The 19394-nt window shown below is 36.4% G+C and overlaps 1 protein-coding gene across 1 annotated transcript in view; it reads right to left on the bottom strand.

Annotated features, from left to right (window-relative positions):
* Corin (corin serine peptidase) overlaps positions 1–18201 on the bottom strand; it is a 54644-nt gene extending 36443 nt beyond the window's left edge. The window contains exons 1-2 of the mRNA XM_012370191.2: positions 10655–18201; positions 248–308 (exon numbers count right to left, since the gene is read on the bottom strand). Of these exons, the coding sequence (XP_012225614.2) occupies positions 248–300 (53 nt within the window). The 5' untranslated portion in view covers positions 301–308; positions 10655–18201. The remainder of the gene's footprint in view (positions 1–247; positions 309–10654) is intronic.
* Between the last annotated feature and the right edge of the window lie 1193 nt (positions 18202–19394).

The following is a 19394-nucleotide window of genomic DNA, read 5'->3' on the forward strand; positions in this document are numbered from 1 at the left end:
TAAATATCCCGCTGGGTTTATACTAAATTAATTACGGACGGCCCGCGGACGAGTTGTACTTTCTACGAAATTCATGGCCCTCTCATTATCGTGGCACGTCGCCGAACTTGGAACTACCACCGAAAAACTGACAGCGAAAATTAAACACGTACTTCCACGGTTGAAACGAGAATGAGTAAAGCTATTTTAAAGTTTTGAAAAGTCTATAATTAATCTCTAATGTGTAGTTATATGAAAATTCTCTTACCTTGGCCGACGCGTTGGACTAGTGTCACCATCGCACGATTCCGTAGTGGACATGTTGATTTCTACAACACGCAAAAATATTCTTTTTTTAAAGAAACTGTATGAACTGTATACATTAAATTAAATACATTGTATTTAAAAATTGAAATTGAAAAAAAAAATAATCGCACCTGTGATATACTTCGTTTAGCAATTTAAAAAATTCAATAATGTTATCATTTTATAATGCATAACGATTTTCTCCTGTGAAAATATCGGTTGTTAAATAAATTATAAATTCCACGTGACCGGATTCCAGAAACTGGATATTCCATTGACATAATTTTTTGTCGACTGGAAATTTTGCTCAAATATTAATAAAGCCGCGTAATTATTTTTGCCATTTATTTGCCAAATAATTTGTTCAAATTCTGTTTATGTTGTAAAATCCAATTAAACTGCAATTTATTTTAATTCTATCTATCAAATTTAAGTTCTCTTGAATATATATAATAATTCTAATATATATTTTTAATTAATTTTCGATATTAATTAAATTTATAAAAACAAAGCATTTGAATAAATTTGTATCTGTAGCTCTTTCAAATTTTACTTCAGAAAAAAACGAATACACATCAAGAAAGTTTGGGCAAACGTCGTAAAAAATATAACAGTAGAAATCATGAGCATTGTAGTCTTCGCAAGGTGTGAATGCGCTGCAGTGCAGATATACGATCGGCAACAAAATAATTTATGGTCATCATTTGTTACGACAAGCATGTCCAATCGCGTGCATCGGCTGCGCGATATGCGGTTTCGAATCAATATAAATGCGATATCACGCACATCTGACCGCTCCGCTCGACAAGATTGGCCCTTTAACCAAATGATCGGGTTTGTAAACGATGACAGCACCGACTTTACTTCTCTGTATGTCAAGTGAATACGCTATTCAATTTCCTTTCATGTTCCTATCCCAGCATACATAAGCCTTTCATATTTAGCCGAGAGAGAGAGAGAGAGACTCAGCCCTACCCAGTCTCTAATCTGCCCAACCGAGATCGATCTGCCACCCCGTTGCACTTCCGTTTCAAATTCTACCATCCGTCGTCACGCGGTTCTCATTTCGTCGTTTGAAAGTAAACCGGAGTTTGTTTTTGCAAAGGGGAGACGCGCGCGGCGGTGGTTAATCGCAAATAAGTTACGACAGTTTTTCCTTGATGAATCACTCAAAAGTTTCTGTCCACCTTCACCGTTTGCGAAATTGCTGCAATAAATTATATCGTTACTATTAAATAAAATAATTTAATAGTGTTAGCAATTTTATTTTTTCTCTATAAATAATTTATTTAAAAAGGCGTCTTCACACATGAGTGAGAAAAAGTATTTTTTTTTTAAATTTACAATTGTGTAAAAATTCACTCACAAGTGCATATAACACGCATTATGCATTCTAAAATCGATAAAACGAAAACGCTGAAGAACTTTCATGTGGTTTTACGATAAGAATCTCGTGAATGTGTTCCCACGACCGAATCTTTACGACCGTCGTCTGACGTGGCGCGACCAGAAGAGAAAGGAAAAAAGACTTTAATCACGAAGAACCGTTTTACTTGTGTAGCTTTTCGCTTTTTATGAAGCTAACTTTAGCAGGAAAGTAATTTCCATCAGCGTACGATTGCGTAAACGAGAAAAAAGATCGTTGGAATTCTGTCGGAGGCGCCTTAGCCACTTTTCATTATACAGCTACTTTAGCGATCGCTTGCGGACTGTCAAGGATATTGCGCGTGAAAACGCGCTGCCTCGAAAATCAGTACTGTATTCGTCTCTTCACCTTATCTTATCTTCTTTCACCCTTTCCCTTTCTTTCTCTCTCTCTTCCTCTCTCCATTCTCCCTATCGTTAACTTTTACTATATTGTATAGCATGCTCCAGAATTGACAAAAATAAGCTTATAAGCTCTTTAAGAAATTTACAGTCAATTTTTGTCAGCGATAAAGAAAAAGAGATATCGAGATATTAATAATTTTCGAGCTATAAGCAATCGAGAATGAAAAGCTTTTTCCGAATTAGTTCCAACATGCTAAAAATAATAAATGATGTAAGACTATTTTTATATATTTCTTCTCACTTAATATGTGAATTTATTAAATTATTAAGATATATAGAATATTGAAAAATTCAAAAGTTATGACAAATGACAAAATTGTTTTTTTCTTAAAAAAAAATTTGTATCACATGTTATTATCGTCAATATTTTTATATCATTTTTATATTATTTTTATATTATTATTTATTTATATAAATTGGAATAACAAAAAAATGAACAACCCCGAGCTATTCTCTCTTCTTGAATATTTCTTTTTAAATTCCATCCCGCGCGGACGTTGCGCGTGCGATTGATTTGTTTTCCCTGTCTCTTCCCGGTGTAAATTTCGCCGCGAAGACCTCTGTAGAATTTATTAAACCTTGATCGTTACAATGTATTTTAATTTTCCAAGAATCATATAATTCGCAATCAATATGGCACGTGTAATATTGGATAATAAATGAAAACATAAATTTTACATTTAATATCGAATAACCGATAACATGTATCGCGCTTTCGAAAGTGAAGCGATACGCTTACGTTACATATCGTTCTTGCAAATTTAATTCTACGCTACGAGCGAGGACGGACGGCCGTGTTTAATATTTAACTGTATTTGCACTGGCTGCATTTCGATAGAATTACCCCTCCACGTATGGTTGCAATATTCATTATCGAATGTTCAATGAGCGAAAATGTACACAGGATCGCAGATGTGTGTGTATGTGTGTGTGTGGAAATCGCATAACACGTATTCACGCGCCTTATCATTTTTGTTACATCAAAGGAAATCCTTCGACAATAGCAAATCGGCAAACAATACGTTTAATCAGCACTGGTGGCGGCCAATTAATACGCGGCATTCGCAGTAAATCTCACTTAAAAGGACAGCCGCTCTAATTAGAAATCCACCTCTCTCTAACGCATCTCCATTTAATTCACCTCTCTCTAACGTATTTTCCTCGCCTTGCGCGTGACCTGCCATAGAGGTAATTTCTTCATCGATTTGTGAGGTGCAATCGATTGCGCTATCTCCGCAACTTATACGCATTTTCTACATCTTGGAAGCTTCTCACATCTTCACTCGCTTATAATTCGTGAGAATAATAACTCGCGAGAATAACTCGATTTCGAATTGATAAAAAAACCGTAAAATGCTGATGGCACTTCTGTACATTTTGTATGTAAAAATTGTTGAACGATGTTATATCGTAAAAATTGTTGAACAATGTTATATCGTTCGAACGATATTATACGTACAGAATGTAATAACGAGTCGCGGAAGAAAACGTGTTCCGTGGCAGACAGAGCAGAACTTGGCGCAATCATGTCGTACAATGGAAGCCGTCTTAGTACCGTTTCTTCGCATCCCGTAGATTGAATCAATTTATATCGTTGACAATATTGTGCAAAGCTTTCCCCCGACTTTCGCAAACTCAATTAATTCACTCGGTCTGATAGCACCGCCTTGCAACCTTCTTAGAAGCCACTCTCGCGCTAGAAGGTCTCGCAATCTATCGTTGTTCGAATTCGCAAAAAGAAACCGGGAAAAAAAGTGGCGAGCGCTGAAAATATTCTGGCTTTCCACAAAGTTAAAACTAGACTATTGCTCTCCACGGAAGAAAAAAACGAAAAAGAATTATTTGACACCTTTTGATATAAGAAGTCTCGTATTTATATGTAAAAGAATAGAATTTTGTAACAAAATTGTACTTGACAACTTGCAAAAGGATCAAGTGAATAAAAGTCTTAGTCTCAAGTTGTAAAATACTTTGTAAAAATGAAATAACATGCATTACATATTTGCTCGATAAATTTTAAAAGAAGACTTTTAGAAAAGCTCAAGGATCTTGTTGTCTGATAATTGGGATATCTCGAGATATTTTAAGACAAGGGTAGAGAGCTCTTGAGCCCTCACAAAGTTGATGTAACTTCTTCCCTTTCTTATCCATCACGAACAAGTTATTGTAGAAATATAAAGGCTTAATAGTGTCATTTTTAACTCCATATTTTTTCATATTTAATTATACAGCTTCAAGCAGAAAATTCGTGAGAAAATATTGAAGAGATTGAAAAAGTTGAAACCTCTTAAAACAATTATTAAATTATATTACTTAAATTTATTTAAATATGTGAGATGCTTCATTCTTCGTGAGAAAAGCAAATATGCAGTAATATTTCTCGCAAAACTTAAAGTAAATTTTTGTTAAAAGTATTATTAAAACATTAATACCTTTTAAATTCTCTCTCTACTATAAATGAAAAAATTCCCGCCAAGTTTAGAAGTGTAAAATAAATAGCAAAACCTTATTCATTATTTAATTTAAAGTAAATTTCAATTTGATGTAATCTTAGTTGGAATTTAATTATTAAAATATCGGATGTGTATTAAAATTGAAGATAAATTGTGAAAAGCGATATTTGTGAAATTTCAAGGAAACGATATCTCCACTTTTCGCCAAATTCTGAAACGGCTATATATTTCAGGCTTTCCTTGCGTACAATATGCAGATCAATGTGCTCCATTTTCAATAGATAGAGGCACTCTTGATGAAGCGCTTGTGAACGGGTGTAAGCGCTTGCAAACAGATCAAGCAGTCTGCAGTGGGAACAAATAACTTGCGATTGAATCGCTACACTGTGTACAATCCGCATTCGAAATGACGCGTGCACAATAGAAAAATAAATACCGGTGATTCCGATGTTCTCTTTCCAACGCCTATTTATTTCTCTTCTGGGAAATTATATCGAAATGCAGATGTGTCACGCAATACTCAATTTGTTCAAACGAATTATATATATCTTCAACGAATATTTTTACGCGCACACAAGCGCATCTCGAACGCTGCCCGAAATATGCCGCAACATTCCGGGATTTTATGCGAATTTATCCAGGAAGCATCATCGGCGCAAAACCGGCCGCTGCTATCAGTCGAGCAAATCCGACGGCGGAAATTTCGAACGTCCGATAGCTATCTGTATATCCGTTTATACGCTTGTCCATTTCTCGCGAAAACACGCCTTTATCGATCTCGTAGATATATCGCTGTCGTATTAGCCGCATTCGAAATTCAGCCGGGCATCGAGAACGGCGGCGTCTACGGCCGATAGCGACGTGAGTAAATGTGTACGTGCAGGAAGCCGACATATCGAGCCGCGCTGCAAAATATCTCGCTCTCGATGTTGTTTTTTTTTCCTTTATCTCACAGAATCCACTTCCCCGCCTTTTCCCACACGGCTGATACTCGAGCGGTCTCTATACACACACCCACGTAAGAATGCCTCCGGCATATATCTTAACGAGGCCATGACGGACGGGAAAATCCTCAAATCCTTTAGCCTTCGTCCATATTAAAGGATAATGGCATAATGGCCATCGCGAACAATATCGAAAGGATCGAGCCACGGTTATCGAGTCAAGCAGCGGGGAAAATTAAACGTGTTGCGAAACGCGGAGATAATAGCATTGTGCGTTTATGAAAGAGTTTAGGACGTAGCTGATCATTCGAGAAGAATGGAGGTAGAAAATGCAGGGAAAAAAATATCGCTTGTTATCCCGTCGTTATTAATATACAGACTCAATTACGAGAATTGCGACACTGCTGCAATGAATGTATCACTGACACATTTTTCCACGTTTAAATCCGGATAATCGGTTCTAACGGACGAGAAAAAGAGTGAATAATCGAGAAATATTAGCCGGCACGGATATATCTAGCCTTGATGTGCGCAGTGAAATATCTGGCGCACTGGGAAAATATAATGTTTCACACAATATTCTGCAAACATGTCAATTGGAAATTTTAATTCATCTGCCCAGAGCGCATCTCCGCAAAGAGAGGAAAATACGTGTGTTTTAGCCAGAGGTGGAATAAACTGCGCACACACGGCGCGCCGGGACGATGCAAGGTACCGTAAATCAAAAAAGATACGCGCGATCATAAATCAATCTGTTATTTTAGTATTTATAGCGCGCATTTATACATGACCATCGGTCATGTGCGAGGACACGTAAATCGGACGCGCACCGCGTGACAGCCTATTTCGCTTAAATCATATACGGCGAAAATTTGATTGACGTCGAATGTTTGCAGTCCATCGAGCAAATAAAAGAAAAAAAAATAGAGAAAAACAGGCGTGGAAATGTGCGCGCGTAAGCGGCTGAATTAAATGTCTCTTTATCAAATTGTTCTCAGGTAACGTCACACTGAACACTCGACACTAAACTCCTCCTCTCGGCGAGGAACTCTCCCTGAATAACATTGATTTTCCTGGAGCGGAGCGACGAGAACCACGTTCTTCGATTACTCTGCGAAAGAAATGCCTATTCCCGGAAAGTTGTACATTTTCATTTGCTTCGAAGTACAAAGGATCTCGAAACAGTGATACGGCAGTGAGAACGAGTGATTCGTTAAAGCGACGTTTCAAGTAATCCTGCTTTCATTCGCTTGGCGTGATATCAAATAAATACTTAGCGCTATTTTCTACCTGTGCTGATTGAATCTATCAATTTCTAGCATGTTAAAATAATTGCTTTTCATTAAACAAGAGTATAAAATTGTTGCAAAATTTTTGCTTACATTCTAAAAAATTTTTAATAGAATTTTTCATCGAATATTCGTCGTAAAGTAGATTCGGAATGTTCTGTAACACAGTTTCTTGAAAAAAAGTTAAAAAAACATTTGATATCGGTGTCAACAGCAAATAAATTCAAATAATGATACAAGATCTTTTACATAAAAGCACACTTACGATACGCCAGTCGCAAGAAAGAAAAGAAAGAACGCGCGTATTCGTTACGCCTCATCGCCGCGAAAAGCGATTTTCTTTAAAGCTGTAATATCTACCCCTCCGTATCACGCGTCATTATTTCATATTCCCGGCTACATCTTGTCAAGTAGTCTTTCGTTCCGCACGATCGATACTTTTTTCACGGCACGAGAAAAAAGTCGATGAATTTCAATGCGTCATCCTCTCGACAGAAACTTCGGTATGCTGCAAGCGTAATTGCGTTTCCCTCGCAGCGATATACAATGTTCGAACAAGAGAGACCATCCTATCGCACGAAACTAAATATAATATATTTCTCTCATCATCTGTTTTTAAGAATTAAATTATAAATATAATATTATATTGACATTATTAATACATATATACAATATATATATATATATATATATATATATATATATATATATATATTATATAAAATTATTATTATTATAATATTATATTTAGTTTTGTGTGATATGGTGATCTTTCTTATATACATATATTGTTCCTCAAGTTGCGATATTTCGATATCGCGTAAATTTCTTCATCGTATAATTTGTCGCAATATCTTCTATTTCTTAATTATAGCATTATTTAAGCGAGAATTTAATAATTTTATATAAAATACTCATTTCATAAAATCCATTAAGCACTATTTTATATAATTTTAATAATACTGACAAATTAAAAAATGGTAATAATTTAAATTGCTGCGTAACTTTATAATTGATAAAACAGGAAAAACGGGAGACGAATGAAAAATTGATCAAATAATAAAAAGCGAAGAATGACAGAATAAATCAAATGACATAAATCAAAATGCAGTAATCACAGCGGTTTGTAGAAACCCAATTCTATGGCGAAGTTTTATGATTCCAACTTTTGTCGCATGGACGACCACGTTCAATCTTCGATCCTTCCAATATCGCCCGTCTTTATCCCAGACGATCGACACTTTTTCCAAACGCGTCATAAGAAAAGTACGTAAGAAAGATAGCAAAAATCCGTCATGTCAAACCTTACAAACCCTACAAACCCCACAAAATTACATCTTGGGTGCTGCTAAATTACATAACGTATTTCCGTATTATATTAAATGATTACATTTTAGGAACGTGAATGTAAACACTATTACTGTAAGATATATTTTTCCTTTAAAAGAAGAATTTTTCTTCCCTTATTTTTTATTTGTAATAAAAAGAAAACTCTTAAAAGTAATAAGAAGAAAATTATCACCATAAAATATTTATATTATCGATTTAATTGTGAATATTTTTGAACAAACATTAATAAAACAGTTGCTCGTGTGTGAAACGCTCATATATTATTAATTGTAAATCATACCGCGACTTAAGCAACTAGTAAAAATAAATTTAGCATTAAAATTGATCATTTCTCTGTACTTTTTCTATTTGTGATTGCAAATATTGTACGGTCTCTTTATCTATTTTCCTCTTTACGACGTAATAGTATTCCGTTTTTTGGAATATTTAATTAACGTCTTCGCTTTTAACGAAGACAAACACTCGAGCAGCGGCGAGAGAGAACCGCAAACGTTATCTGGTTATTGCAAAACCAATTCCACTTGCAGCTGATGTACGAATAGTCAATCTCTTCTCATTCAAACATGTTTATAACTGAAACTGTATAAATACTTAACGACAAATTAATAATAATCTAGATTTAGCAAATTTAGTAAACTATTCTATTCCTCTTTGAATAATGGAAGAGATACTCTCAATTCCAATTATAATATAATTATAATTCTAATTGAGAGCTCTCATAATTGAAAGTGAATTCGACAGTGAAGCTTTCTGAAAATAATGAAGGATGAACGCAAAACGCAGGTAATATCCATTTCATGCTCCTTGCATCTTCATCGCAATATATCAGGAAAATATGGTAAATTGAATTTCCACTCGAGTGTCATGATTAAGCCGATTATTTTTACTTAATGAGGAAGTAACGCAAAAAGAGAAGAATTCAATCAGAATAATGTAATGTTTGATGAAAGAGAAAGAATGAATGAGTAGGTATTATAATATCAATTTAAAATTAGCGAATGTAAAATACGAAAGTTCAGAGCTGCAATCTATTAATGAAAACATCTCCGATTATTATTTTTCTTTCAATTAATTTTCAAAATTACAAAAAAGAGGCAGATAAGTCCAAGATATTAAAAAAACTGAAAGAATAATTTAAGACCACAAATGTTCCATTTCATTTTACCAAAGAAATAAGAGAATTATTCATCTCTTTAATATAACAGTGCATTTTATTTCACTAAGAGATGACGTTGCTGCTTTGTGATGGCAATGGAAATAGCTACAAGTAGTAAAATCCGAGTATGTGCGGGCACCCATTTGGCATTTTTCGTAATATGTCTCATCTTCACGCCTCGCGCTTGCATCGATTGATGAACCGCTATTCACTGAACGTTAAAGCATCAATAACTCACGTCTTTAAGAAAGATGGATTTAACCCATTCTCACAGGATCTCTCAGGATCTTCACTTATTGAAGCGTAAATTTTAAAACCACGAATAACGTCAAAAAAGCTTCATTAAAATTATGTGTAAAATTATATGAGAAATTAGGTTTGAAATTTACGCATAAAAATTTTATCCCAACATCACTGTGTCAATATTCCATTCTTCGGAAAAATTCCGTGTAACACATGAAAAACGCGAGCAGGAATCGAAACGGAATAATGTTGCGTTATGATTCGCATAGGAAAACACGCGAAAACCTTTATCTTTTATCGGATTCAAAATGTATCTTGCGATCCATTGCTATTAATTGAAACACCATTAAGTATAGTCTTTGTGCTTACGAATATCGTATGGCCACAATGGTTATCAATTTGCTTTACTTCTTATCATCCTCGCGTTATTATTATTTGTCTTTTCGTTGTTTCATATTGATTTCTTATATCACGATAAAAAGCAGCTATAGTACGATGATAAATATGAAAATAATGGCAATAGTGTGGACATATGTAATATAATGACAGAACATTTTGAGGATCGCCGGCAACATAACGTCTAAATACTATCTTTAATGATACAGCGTACGTGTATTTATTGTACATCTAACACATTTTTTGACAGAATTATTTTTTATTTGTTATTGCATGTCACTTATCTTCCTTTCTGTCTAACGTATTTAAAAAGATTAATGTATCTAAAATTAAACAAACTACTCTGACGAAATAAATGAAAAATTAGAGAAATAATGAAACATTTGATGTTTTCTAGATATTCAAATTTTTAACTTCACTTTCTTATCTTTTACATTTAATGTTGTAATATCGAGAAGTATAATAAACATTTGTATAATAACGTTTGTTCTTGCATATAAATAATAATTTTTGTAAATAATTATTGCTAATTAAAAAAAAATCTGTTCATTATATATCGTTTACAAACTTTTAAAGTAATTAATAATATTTGCTTGTCTCGCTGTATCATATTAAAAGTTTGATGATTCTATTTCATTTTATCGAAAGACCAACACAATTTAATTAAGAATTGAGCGACTTAATTAATTTGTTTGTTTTAAAACTTACCGAACGATCACGGTCCTCGCACCCCTTGGTTTCTTTAGGGCAGTCTAGATCCGTCGCATCCTACGAAGGTCCGTGCTTTTGACATTGCCAGCGCGAGAAAGTTTTGCCCTCGTGTGATGTGATGTCATCTTAAATATCTCCGCTACGGGCGTGACGTTGCGATTTTTGAATGCATCTTTGCTATCTGATTGCGAATTGTTGCGAATCTTCAATGAAAAATCATGCTCGGAGTGTGCGGAATAGGAAAGTATATTGCATTTGACTCATTTCTCTCTTGACACTCGTGACTCCAGAAATTAATTAATTAATTTGCGCGTATCTTACGATATCCGTCCAGTGTTTTGTCACTTGTTCTCTGAAACGAAAGATGCTTCGTTCACTTTGCCGTCTCGATGATGATATAAACTCTCTCTCGAATATAAACCCAAGTCGTTCGCGCTTCTTTACGTAGCAGTTTCCTCTTTACGCATCTCTGACAATCGTTGTGATGTCGCGTTTGACATATCAGACGTCAACTTCTCTCTTGTCATTTACTTTCGCAATCTTCGGCGACCGCGATAATCTTCTGTCTTCGGCGCGGTGACAGCTGAACGTTCCCCGCCGGATGTACTCGCGGTGGATCGTCCCGGCACCAAGACACGTCGAATCTTCGCCCTCGGATTCCCTCGCTGCTGACACGCGATGCAGGATGTGAAGAACGGGGATGACTTCTAGACGGAGCACACGTGGAGCGAACGTGCGTACTACGTGCGTGGGTGGTAGCGTACTACTGAGTTTCACGTTCGCGAAAAGCCAATCCCGACTCATCCCCACCGCGTCGCATCCTAGGCACCCTTCCAGGTCCCTCCGGCACCCTCCTCACCACCCCCGCACCATCCGGGATCCGCGCGCGGGCACAGTCTCTCTGCTCGCCCTCTCTTTTTCTTTCTCTCGGTCGAAAGCGAGTTTGCGCCTCCACTCGCTTCATCGCGGACACTACACGCTCTATCGTTACACTTTTCCGCCAATAATAACGTCCGCGACAATTTCTTCCGCTGTACTCCTTTCCACTTGTTCGCAAACAGTTTTGCTTCATCGTCCGCTTTTGAAGAGAGGTAAAACGCTCGTAAAGACGGTTCAGCATGCGGAACGTCTCAGACTTCTCTTGCTATTTCTAGTTTATTCCTTCGTTAGTTTGGAGCCGAATTCTCAAAAAAAACATCGTGAATTCATTAGTAAATTGTAGGCAATTAAAAATAAAAAGCTCTTTGAAAGCTAGCTTTTCACGGGATAAATACAAAAAAATTGACAAAACAATTAAGTAATAAAGCATAAACAACTCTTAATGTGTCCTGGCAGTCTTCATTTTTAAAGAGTTGAGTAATATTCTCTAAAAGATATACTATTACAAGGCACATTTTCTGCAGAAACTTTTTCACGATGAAAAGTCCTCTCTCGAAACACATTGTGTTTTTGTAAAATGTACAAACAAACGTTTCGATTTGTTTTATCAGCAAAATATATTTTAAAAGGGACTGCTTTTAAAATCTCTGTTTCGATTTGTTTTATCAGCAAAATATATTTTAAAAGGGACCGTTTTTAAAATATCTGCGGTATTTTTCCTCTCTCTTTCTCTCTTTTTCTCTCACACACAAATACGCAAATAAGAATTTGTGAATAATCTGCACATGCTTTTTTTACAACAAATAGCCCATTTGAGCAGATATTCACGCACGATGTATCGTTTGATCGTATTTCTAACAGGAAGATCTTTCCTCGTTAATGTCGCAGCGCCGAAAAGGAATTAAACGGCGTTTGAAGAATAAGCCCTCCTTTGAAATCTCCTCTGAGCCTTTCCTCTCCGGAGATAATATCGCGATTATTTCGCTTTCTCTCATCGGCGGTTGCATTGTTTCTATCATTTCAGTGTTACGTTCCTCTCTGACGGGAACAAAAAAATGCCCCGCTTTTCAATCTCCATAATGGGTCACCCTTAATCTTCGGACAATGTCTCGAATCTCTCATTTAACAAATAAGTTGTATGTTGTAATTAAAGATACGTGATAAAAGAAATTATTTCGTTGAAAGAACCTACGCTACGATTAAACGTAAATCAAGTCTCGCTAAAATATACTCATAAGACGCAAGATATCGATGTAACGCTGGTGAATTTGCAGTTGTCTTCCTTCTAACTTGTTAATAAATATTATGAAATACTGAAGAATATTTTTCTGATTTTTCTATCTTCTTCTATGATATCCGAACGAAACGTATTAAAGTCATCTCTCACAGATTTACCTTTGTAAATTTAACATTTGCAATTTCCGACGTTTCTCTCCCTTCGCAGAAGCAGGATAATAGAATCGATATTTGAAAACCTTCTCGACAATGGTCATTCTTTTGATAACGAGTAGGTACGCAGCTGTATTTCAAAATGATGTATCAATCTTCTCTTTGAAAAGAATTTCCTAGCAAAATTTAATTCAACGTAATTCAATTTTTTTTAATAATTCTTTTAACGATCAGACGATTCTTGGACGATAATATTTCCAATCGGCGAAATTTCTTTATTACACTTATTCGCAATTCAAGTATTATTTATTAAGCCACAAAGTCTGGCTTTACACAAATAGCGATTCTGTTCTCTTTCTAAAATTCTCAGATTTTCTTATTTTTAAGAAAAAATAAACAAATCTTAGAATGCTGTCGTATAACGATCGTATTTTTAATGTATTTTTAATGAGATGGCGCAGTAAGTTCTTCAATCCTTGATTTAATCCACCGAAATGACTATCGATTATCGTTCTAAGCAATCGATAAGCTTATCAAGACAAAATAAATTGTGAATTTTTCCCGAAAATTTCCAAGATCTTTCGTTAGACCTCCATTTGTCTTCTTTTTACTAACATTTCAGTATGCTCGAAACTTCCCTTCCCAAGATGAGCAATCGTCACTGATTCTTTATTGAAAAATCCTAGCGAAATGGGTCATTTACAAGTGAAGATAAGGAGCAATCATCGACAGCTACGAGTTTTCACTTTCCTTAACGACATCGGGAGTCGATCGGAATCCTCGATGTAAAGTAGCTCGAAGAGTATGTTATTTAACGAACCGTTATATAACTCTAAATATTTCCTACGTTTCCGCGTTATTGTTTAGCAAAAATCGAATTTATTATACCTCAACTTTTTTTTCGCGCGAGTTATTCTACGCGCGCGCCCGTGTTATTATAGAAATATTTTCTATTTCGATGGCTGGTAAAGAGAAATGTTACATGCACGTGTATATTCGCGATCCCGCAGATTTCACATCGCTAAATTCAATTTGCGCAAATGATAGAATGTCAGCGTCATATCAACCAATAAATGTCAGAGATAAACGTGTCGATAGAATTTCCCTCGCGCGCAGGTTACTGAGTTTAACGGAATTTTCGCATTCCACGTGCACGTGGAAGATCACCTAAGTTTCACAAACATTCGAAATTCGCTAGCAATCTCGAATATTAACCGTTAACCAATGCGCGCGGCCAGCATTAGCGTTCGAGCTAAAAAATGTTAATATTAACCGATGTGGTAGCGCGCACCGTGAAACGAATCTGGGTCATTTCTGTGCGGCCGGACTTTCGCGTTCTATTAAGCTGCAGTCTACTGCGTCCATATGGCTCTTGTAAATCACGAAAGCAACAAAACTTCTCGGTACTTCTTTATTTTTCTGACCGACATTCGACTCGATCTTGGACACGCGGTGTACAAATGCGCGCAAACTCTTTCCACAAACTCCGAGTAGTAACTTGTGGCACAGCTGATATGTCGCTGACAAGGTCGCCAAATGCATGTGTGATTGTAATACAAATTTCATTAAATTAAAAATAAAAATATGGTTATAAAAAAATTCTCAGATTGAAATTAAACTTGTGGACAAATGTAATATTCTATTAAGTGTCGGGACAAATATTTAGACGGAATTTAAAATACTTAATAAAGTTGAGGTATTTTGACAAAGTGTGTGTACTCAGCACACACACACACATAGAAAAATGTCAGAAAATATCAAATGTAATCCATAACTCATTTTTAGTTTACATTCTCTGTTTTAGTAGCCTCGCAATTTTACGGATGTCTGAAAAGAACGTAACCGGAATTTTTTTTATTAAATTTATTTTAGTAAATAAATTATTTATTTGTTAAAATAAATTTAGTAAAAAATTTATTATTTTAATAAATCTAAAAAAAAATTACTACAGGTAAAACTGTAATTAGATAGAAAATAATTTTTATCTGTAGTATGTGTACAATTTTTTTTAGACTTATTGAAATAAATTTAATAAAAGAAATGCCGACTCTTTCTAGACATACTGTATATGCTTATTTTTTTACGAACACTACTGTTTCTACAAACAACGTATTATATACTGCAAATCAACGCGCGTCTGAGATTATTATCCAGATGAAAAATTAACTTTCCCATAATTGGACACGACTCGGTGTTACGTATCTAAGAGAATCTCAGTGCAGATGATTGATCGGGAGAAATAAATCTCGTTGCAAGGGCGGGTTTCTCTTGGCTGAGGAAAGTCGTCGAAAAAATGTCAAGATAAATGGGCAAAGAGACGGTGAGTAAAACGAGGAGCGAGAGAATGGCGCGAAGCAGCGCAGAAAAGACCGAAGACGGACGGCTCGGTGTCCTGAGTGAGATTTACAAAGCTGAGAGAGGGATAAATGCTCGCCGCGCGGCAAATAGACTTGAAGCGATACTGTCACGGGTGCCCGGGCACGTTTAAGAAGCACATCATAGACGACCCAGATTATACTACTAGCGCCTTTAATAGCACCAGAGAATTTTGGCCGGAATTTTGGAGGGATCTTATTAGATTTTATCTTATTAAATGCTCTGCATAAGTGGCGTGTTTCGGATGTAACGCTCTCCAAACGCCAGCAATAAGCGTGTAATTGGAAATTTGTTCATTCAATCTTCATCCTTTCAAAAAAGAAAATATCTATGGCTTTTAAGACAACTTTCATCCAGCGTGTCATCGCTCGTTTCGCATCGATACGCAGCTAAAACTGTCGAAGGTGAAACGCCAAAAGTGCGCGGTGTCGAAGGCAAAATATCGAAGCTGCAATAACACCCCCGTGTCAGCATCCCCGGCTGATTGACGATGTATCGCCTGCTGTTTCGTCGGTAGGAGCCAGACGACTTCCAACTTTTATTTGGCTAGACTAGCCGGCGCCCTGGCTCCAATAGTCTGGCCGTTACCACTAAAGGGGGACAAGCAGACAAAGTGGGGGATGGATTATCGGCAGACCGAGGCGGCTGGATACGCAGCGAGGGAAAGAGCAGCTGAGAGAGAGAGAGAGAGAGTGAGAGCCGGTGCCCGAGGGGGTGTGCGGAGGACAGGAGAACGGAGAGTCGTAGAGATATCGATTCATCCAAATCCCACGGTGCCAGCACAAATGGGTGCATGGACCGGCGGTTCGCGTCCGTCGCGATACCAGATTACATCGCGTTATGTTGTGCAACGGCAGTTCATCCCCCTCGCTCGCCGCCCTCTCCCGCCTTCCCTGTCACATCCTCCTCTTCGACGCCCCCGCCGTCCACCCACTCAGTCCCCCCTCCCCATCTATCTGATGTAAATTCCATTATTGGCCGACCGATTCCGCCGCGGCGTTAAACGCGACGACGCGCGTGTATCGGGCACTCTCTCCGCATTAGAATCCGAACGACGCTTCCGCTCGAGGTGTGTAGCTGTCGTTTCCCAGCGACAGGGAATGAATTCCTAGGCCGCGTGAGAAAGCTCCGCCGCGAGAAGAATCCGGGACTTCGCTCGAGCTTTATTTTACAGGCGGATGTTCGCGCGAGCGTTGAAAGAAAAAGAATGCCCGGTGTTCTGTATTTGAAAAAAGGAACGCGTAATGTAGAAGGAAATATGTGCGGGAAATCGCTTGTTCCTCCCGCGCGGTAGTTTATGCGCTTTAGCCGTAACTCGATGAAATTTTTAGAGCGAGCTCTCCAGTAAAAAAAAAAAAAAAAAAGAGAGGAGAGATATACACCGTGCAAACGACCGGTTGCGAAATGCTGTCAGATTTAATTTGTGTGGCAAATGAAAATATCATTATTGTCACGTACGTCATCTTACGGATATTAGTTTAGATATTAAATGTTTCATTATTGCGACCAATGAAAACTAATAACGGAGGAAAAAGTATGACGATTAGCCAAACCACTCTATGGCGTACTACGCGATTAGATATATAATTATTATTTTATATAAAATTAAATGTAATCATTATTTTATATGAAATTATATGGAAAATCGAACGCTGATTTAGTGGTCAAAGATAACGCAATCAGACCGTCGTAATTATCCGCATGGCAATTAACGTGACAATCGGCGCGCACGGAGCTTTCTTAATTTCGCGAATTAGTTGGTTTTCGATTTTCACATTGCCAATCTGTTCCATGCTGAAATATTATCCGCCTTTCTCCGTTTTCCGATAACTTTAAAGGTTACACAGACAAAAAGAATAATTGAATTCCTCTTGTGGAAATAATCGTGCTGTCAGCAAGCTGGCGCGGAATGAATTCTCATAGAGAATCGGTAAAATATTTGGGACAATCTCTCTCCTTCTTTCTCTCTCTCTCTCTCTCTCTCTCTCTCTCTCTCTCTCTCTTTCTGTCCAAGGACAGATTAAAACTTGGAAAGGGAAAACCGAGGGCGGCCGGTGATTTTTCTTCGTAGATCGCATCAAGCTGCGCTTTTTCTCATTTATAAATATACCCGAATACACGCGTATATATCAGAAGGTCTCGTCAACGCTTCCGGCGCCGCAAGAGATAATTCGCCGATGCTTTTGTGTTCTGAATGGCTATAAATTAAACTAAGCTATCGGAAAAGCGAATGCTACTCGGCCGCATCGATCGTAGTCGAGAATTCGTTTCGACTACGCGAGGTCGGCCTGTTAAACTCTCATCGCGCCCTCCGCCTGATTCGGAAATCCGTTGAAAATTGATATTGAAGTATCACAGTTTTGCTTCTGCTTCCCCAAATATAATATGATACGGCACTCGCGATATAAATCTATTAGCAAATATCAACGGTACATCTTTTTATTTTATTTGCAAATTACTTTTCAACAATATCTCAAAGACTTTTTTTTGTAGTAGCATTTAATGGCTCATTTTTATATAAATCGAAGATAATAATAACAATTATTAAAGTTTTAAGCGCATAAATGTAGTCGACTAAAAAATCTACTACAATATTAACCACTTGATAAGTCATTCTTCCAGATCGTAGCTAGAAAATTAGATAAGCCATGAGAAAAGGTTGCTCTTAATCTAGGATAAGAGAGTAAGTGGAAGTAGTAGTTAGCGCATACAATACAGATATATTTTCGTGCAACAGGTGGCTATACCTACGACGATTCAAATTAAACATATATTCAAATTAAACGTATTGCTAAATGCTTAAAACTTCGGCGTGTTGATATTTTAGCGTCTTATCAGAAATACTGCGATCTTGATATAGCACATGTCAATGTATGTCATTTCTACATATTTTAAAAAATAGTAAAAAATATATTGAATATATAATAAAATAATATATGGAAAATATAGAACACATTTTTTATCTTGTAAATTTATAATTTAAAAGTGCACAATGTCTCTTGATTTTAATCTAATAATTTTTGTAATTTCTGTTTAATCATTTCTGTTTCACTCGTTAATAAATAATATAAATAAAAATTAGTAATTATGTTATATATGTGTTTTTTAAATCCTTCTAATGTGTGTGTATGTGTGTGTAATTAGGAATTATATTCTCCGCAAATATGCAGACTGAGAGAAATATATACAGGGTGACTCATTTCAATCTATCACCCCAAATATTTCCGTTCCCTTGCATTTTACAAGAAAATGTTTCAGACAAATGTTGTATGTTCAAGAGGGTTTCAAGAGGGCCATAAAATGATTTCATTAGTTTGATCTTGGATAGTCGTTTAAAGGTCACACAAAGGTCACCTTCAATTTCTTAAATTGAAACCTCCATTTTTCATTACATATTCTTATAGCTTATTTTGAGAGCTTTCCAAAATAATAAAGTTATTTTCCATTAAGTATTTGTCGCGTTATGAGGTTTAAAAGTTACGATACTGCCGGCATTAGCGTTATCCGAGATAGTCTGCGAGCGAATAGTCTGCCATATCACAGACCTTAAAAAACCTTTCTACGTATTGAGAAAAATGCTATGGTATCAAGAGAAATCAATGTGACCTCTAAAAATGTTTGGTCACACAAAAGGACCCGACTAGTAGTTTGGAAAAATATTTCTTAAGTCAAACCACGTCTGATTTCTCTTGATACCATAGCATTTTTCTCAATACGTAGAAAGTTTTTTTAAGGTCTGTGATATGGCAGACTATCCGCTCGCAGACTATCTCGAATAACGCTAATGCCGGCAGTATCGTAACTTTTAAACCTCACAACGCGACAAATACTTAATGGAAAATAACTTTATTATAGTGTTTTGGAAAACTCTCAAAATAAGCTATAAGAATATGTAATGAAAAATGGAGATTTCAATTTAAGAGATTGAAGGTGACCTTTGTGTGACCTTTAAACGACTATCCAAAATCAAACCAATGAAATCATTTTATGGCTCCCTTGAAACCATACAACATTTGTCTGAAACATTTTCTTGTAAAATGCAAGGGAACGGAAATATTTGGAGTGATAGATTAAAATGGGTCACCCTGTATAC

This window comes from Linepithema humile, chromosome 5 (genome assembly GCF_040581485.1).
Source record: "Linepithema humile isolate Giens D197 chromosome 5, Lhum_UNIL_v1.0, whole genome shotgun sequence".
NCBI lineage: Eukaryota > Metazoa > Arthropoda > Insecta > Hymenoptera > Formicidae > Linepithema > Linepithema humile.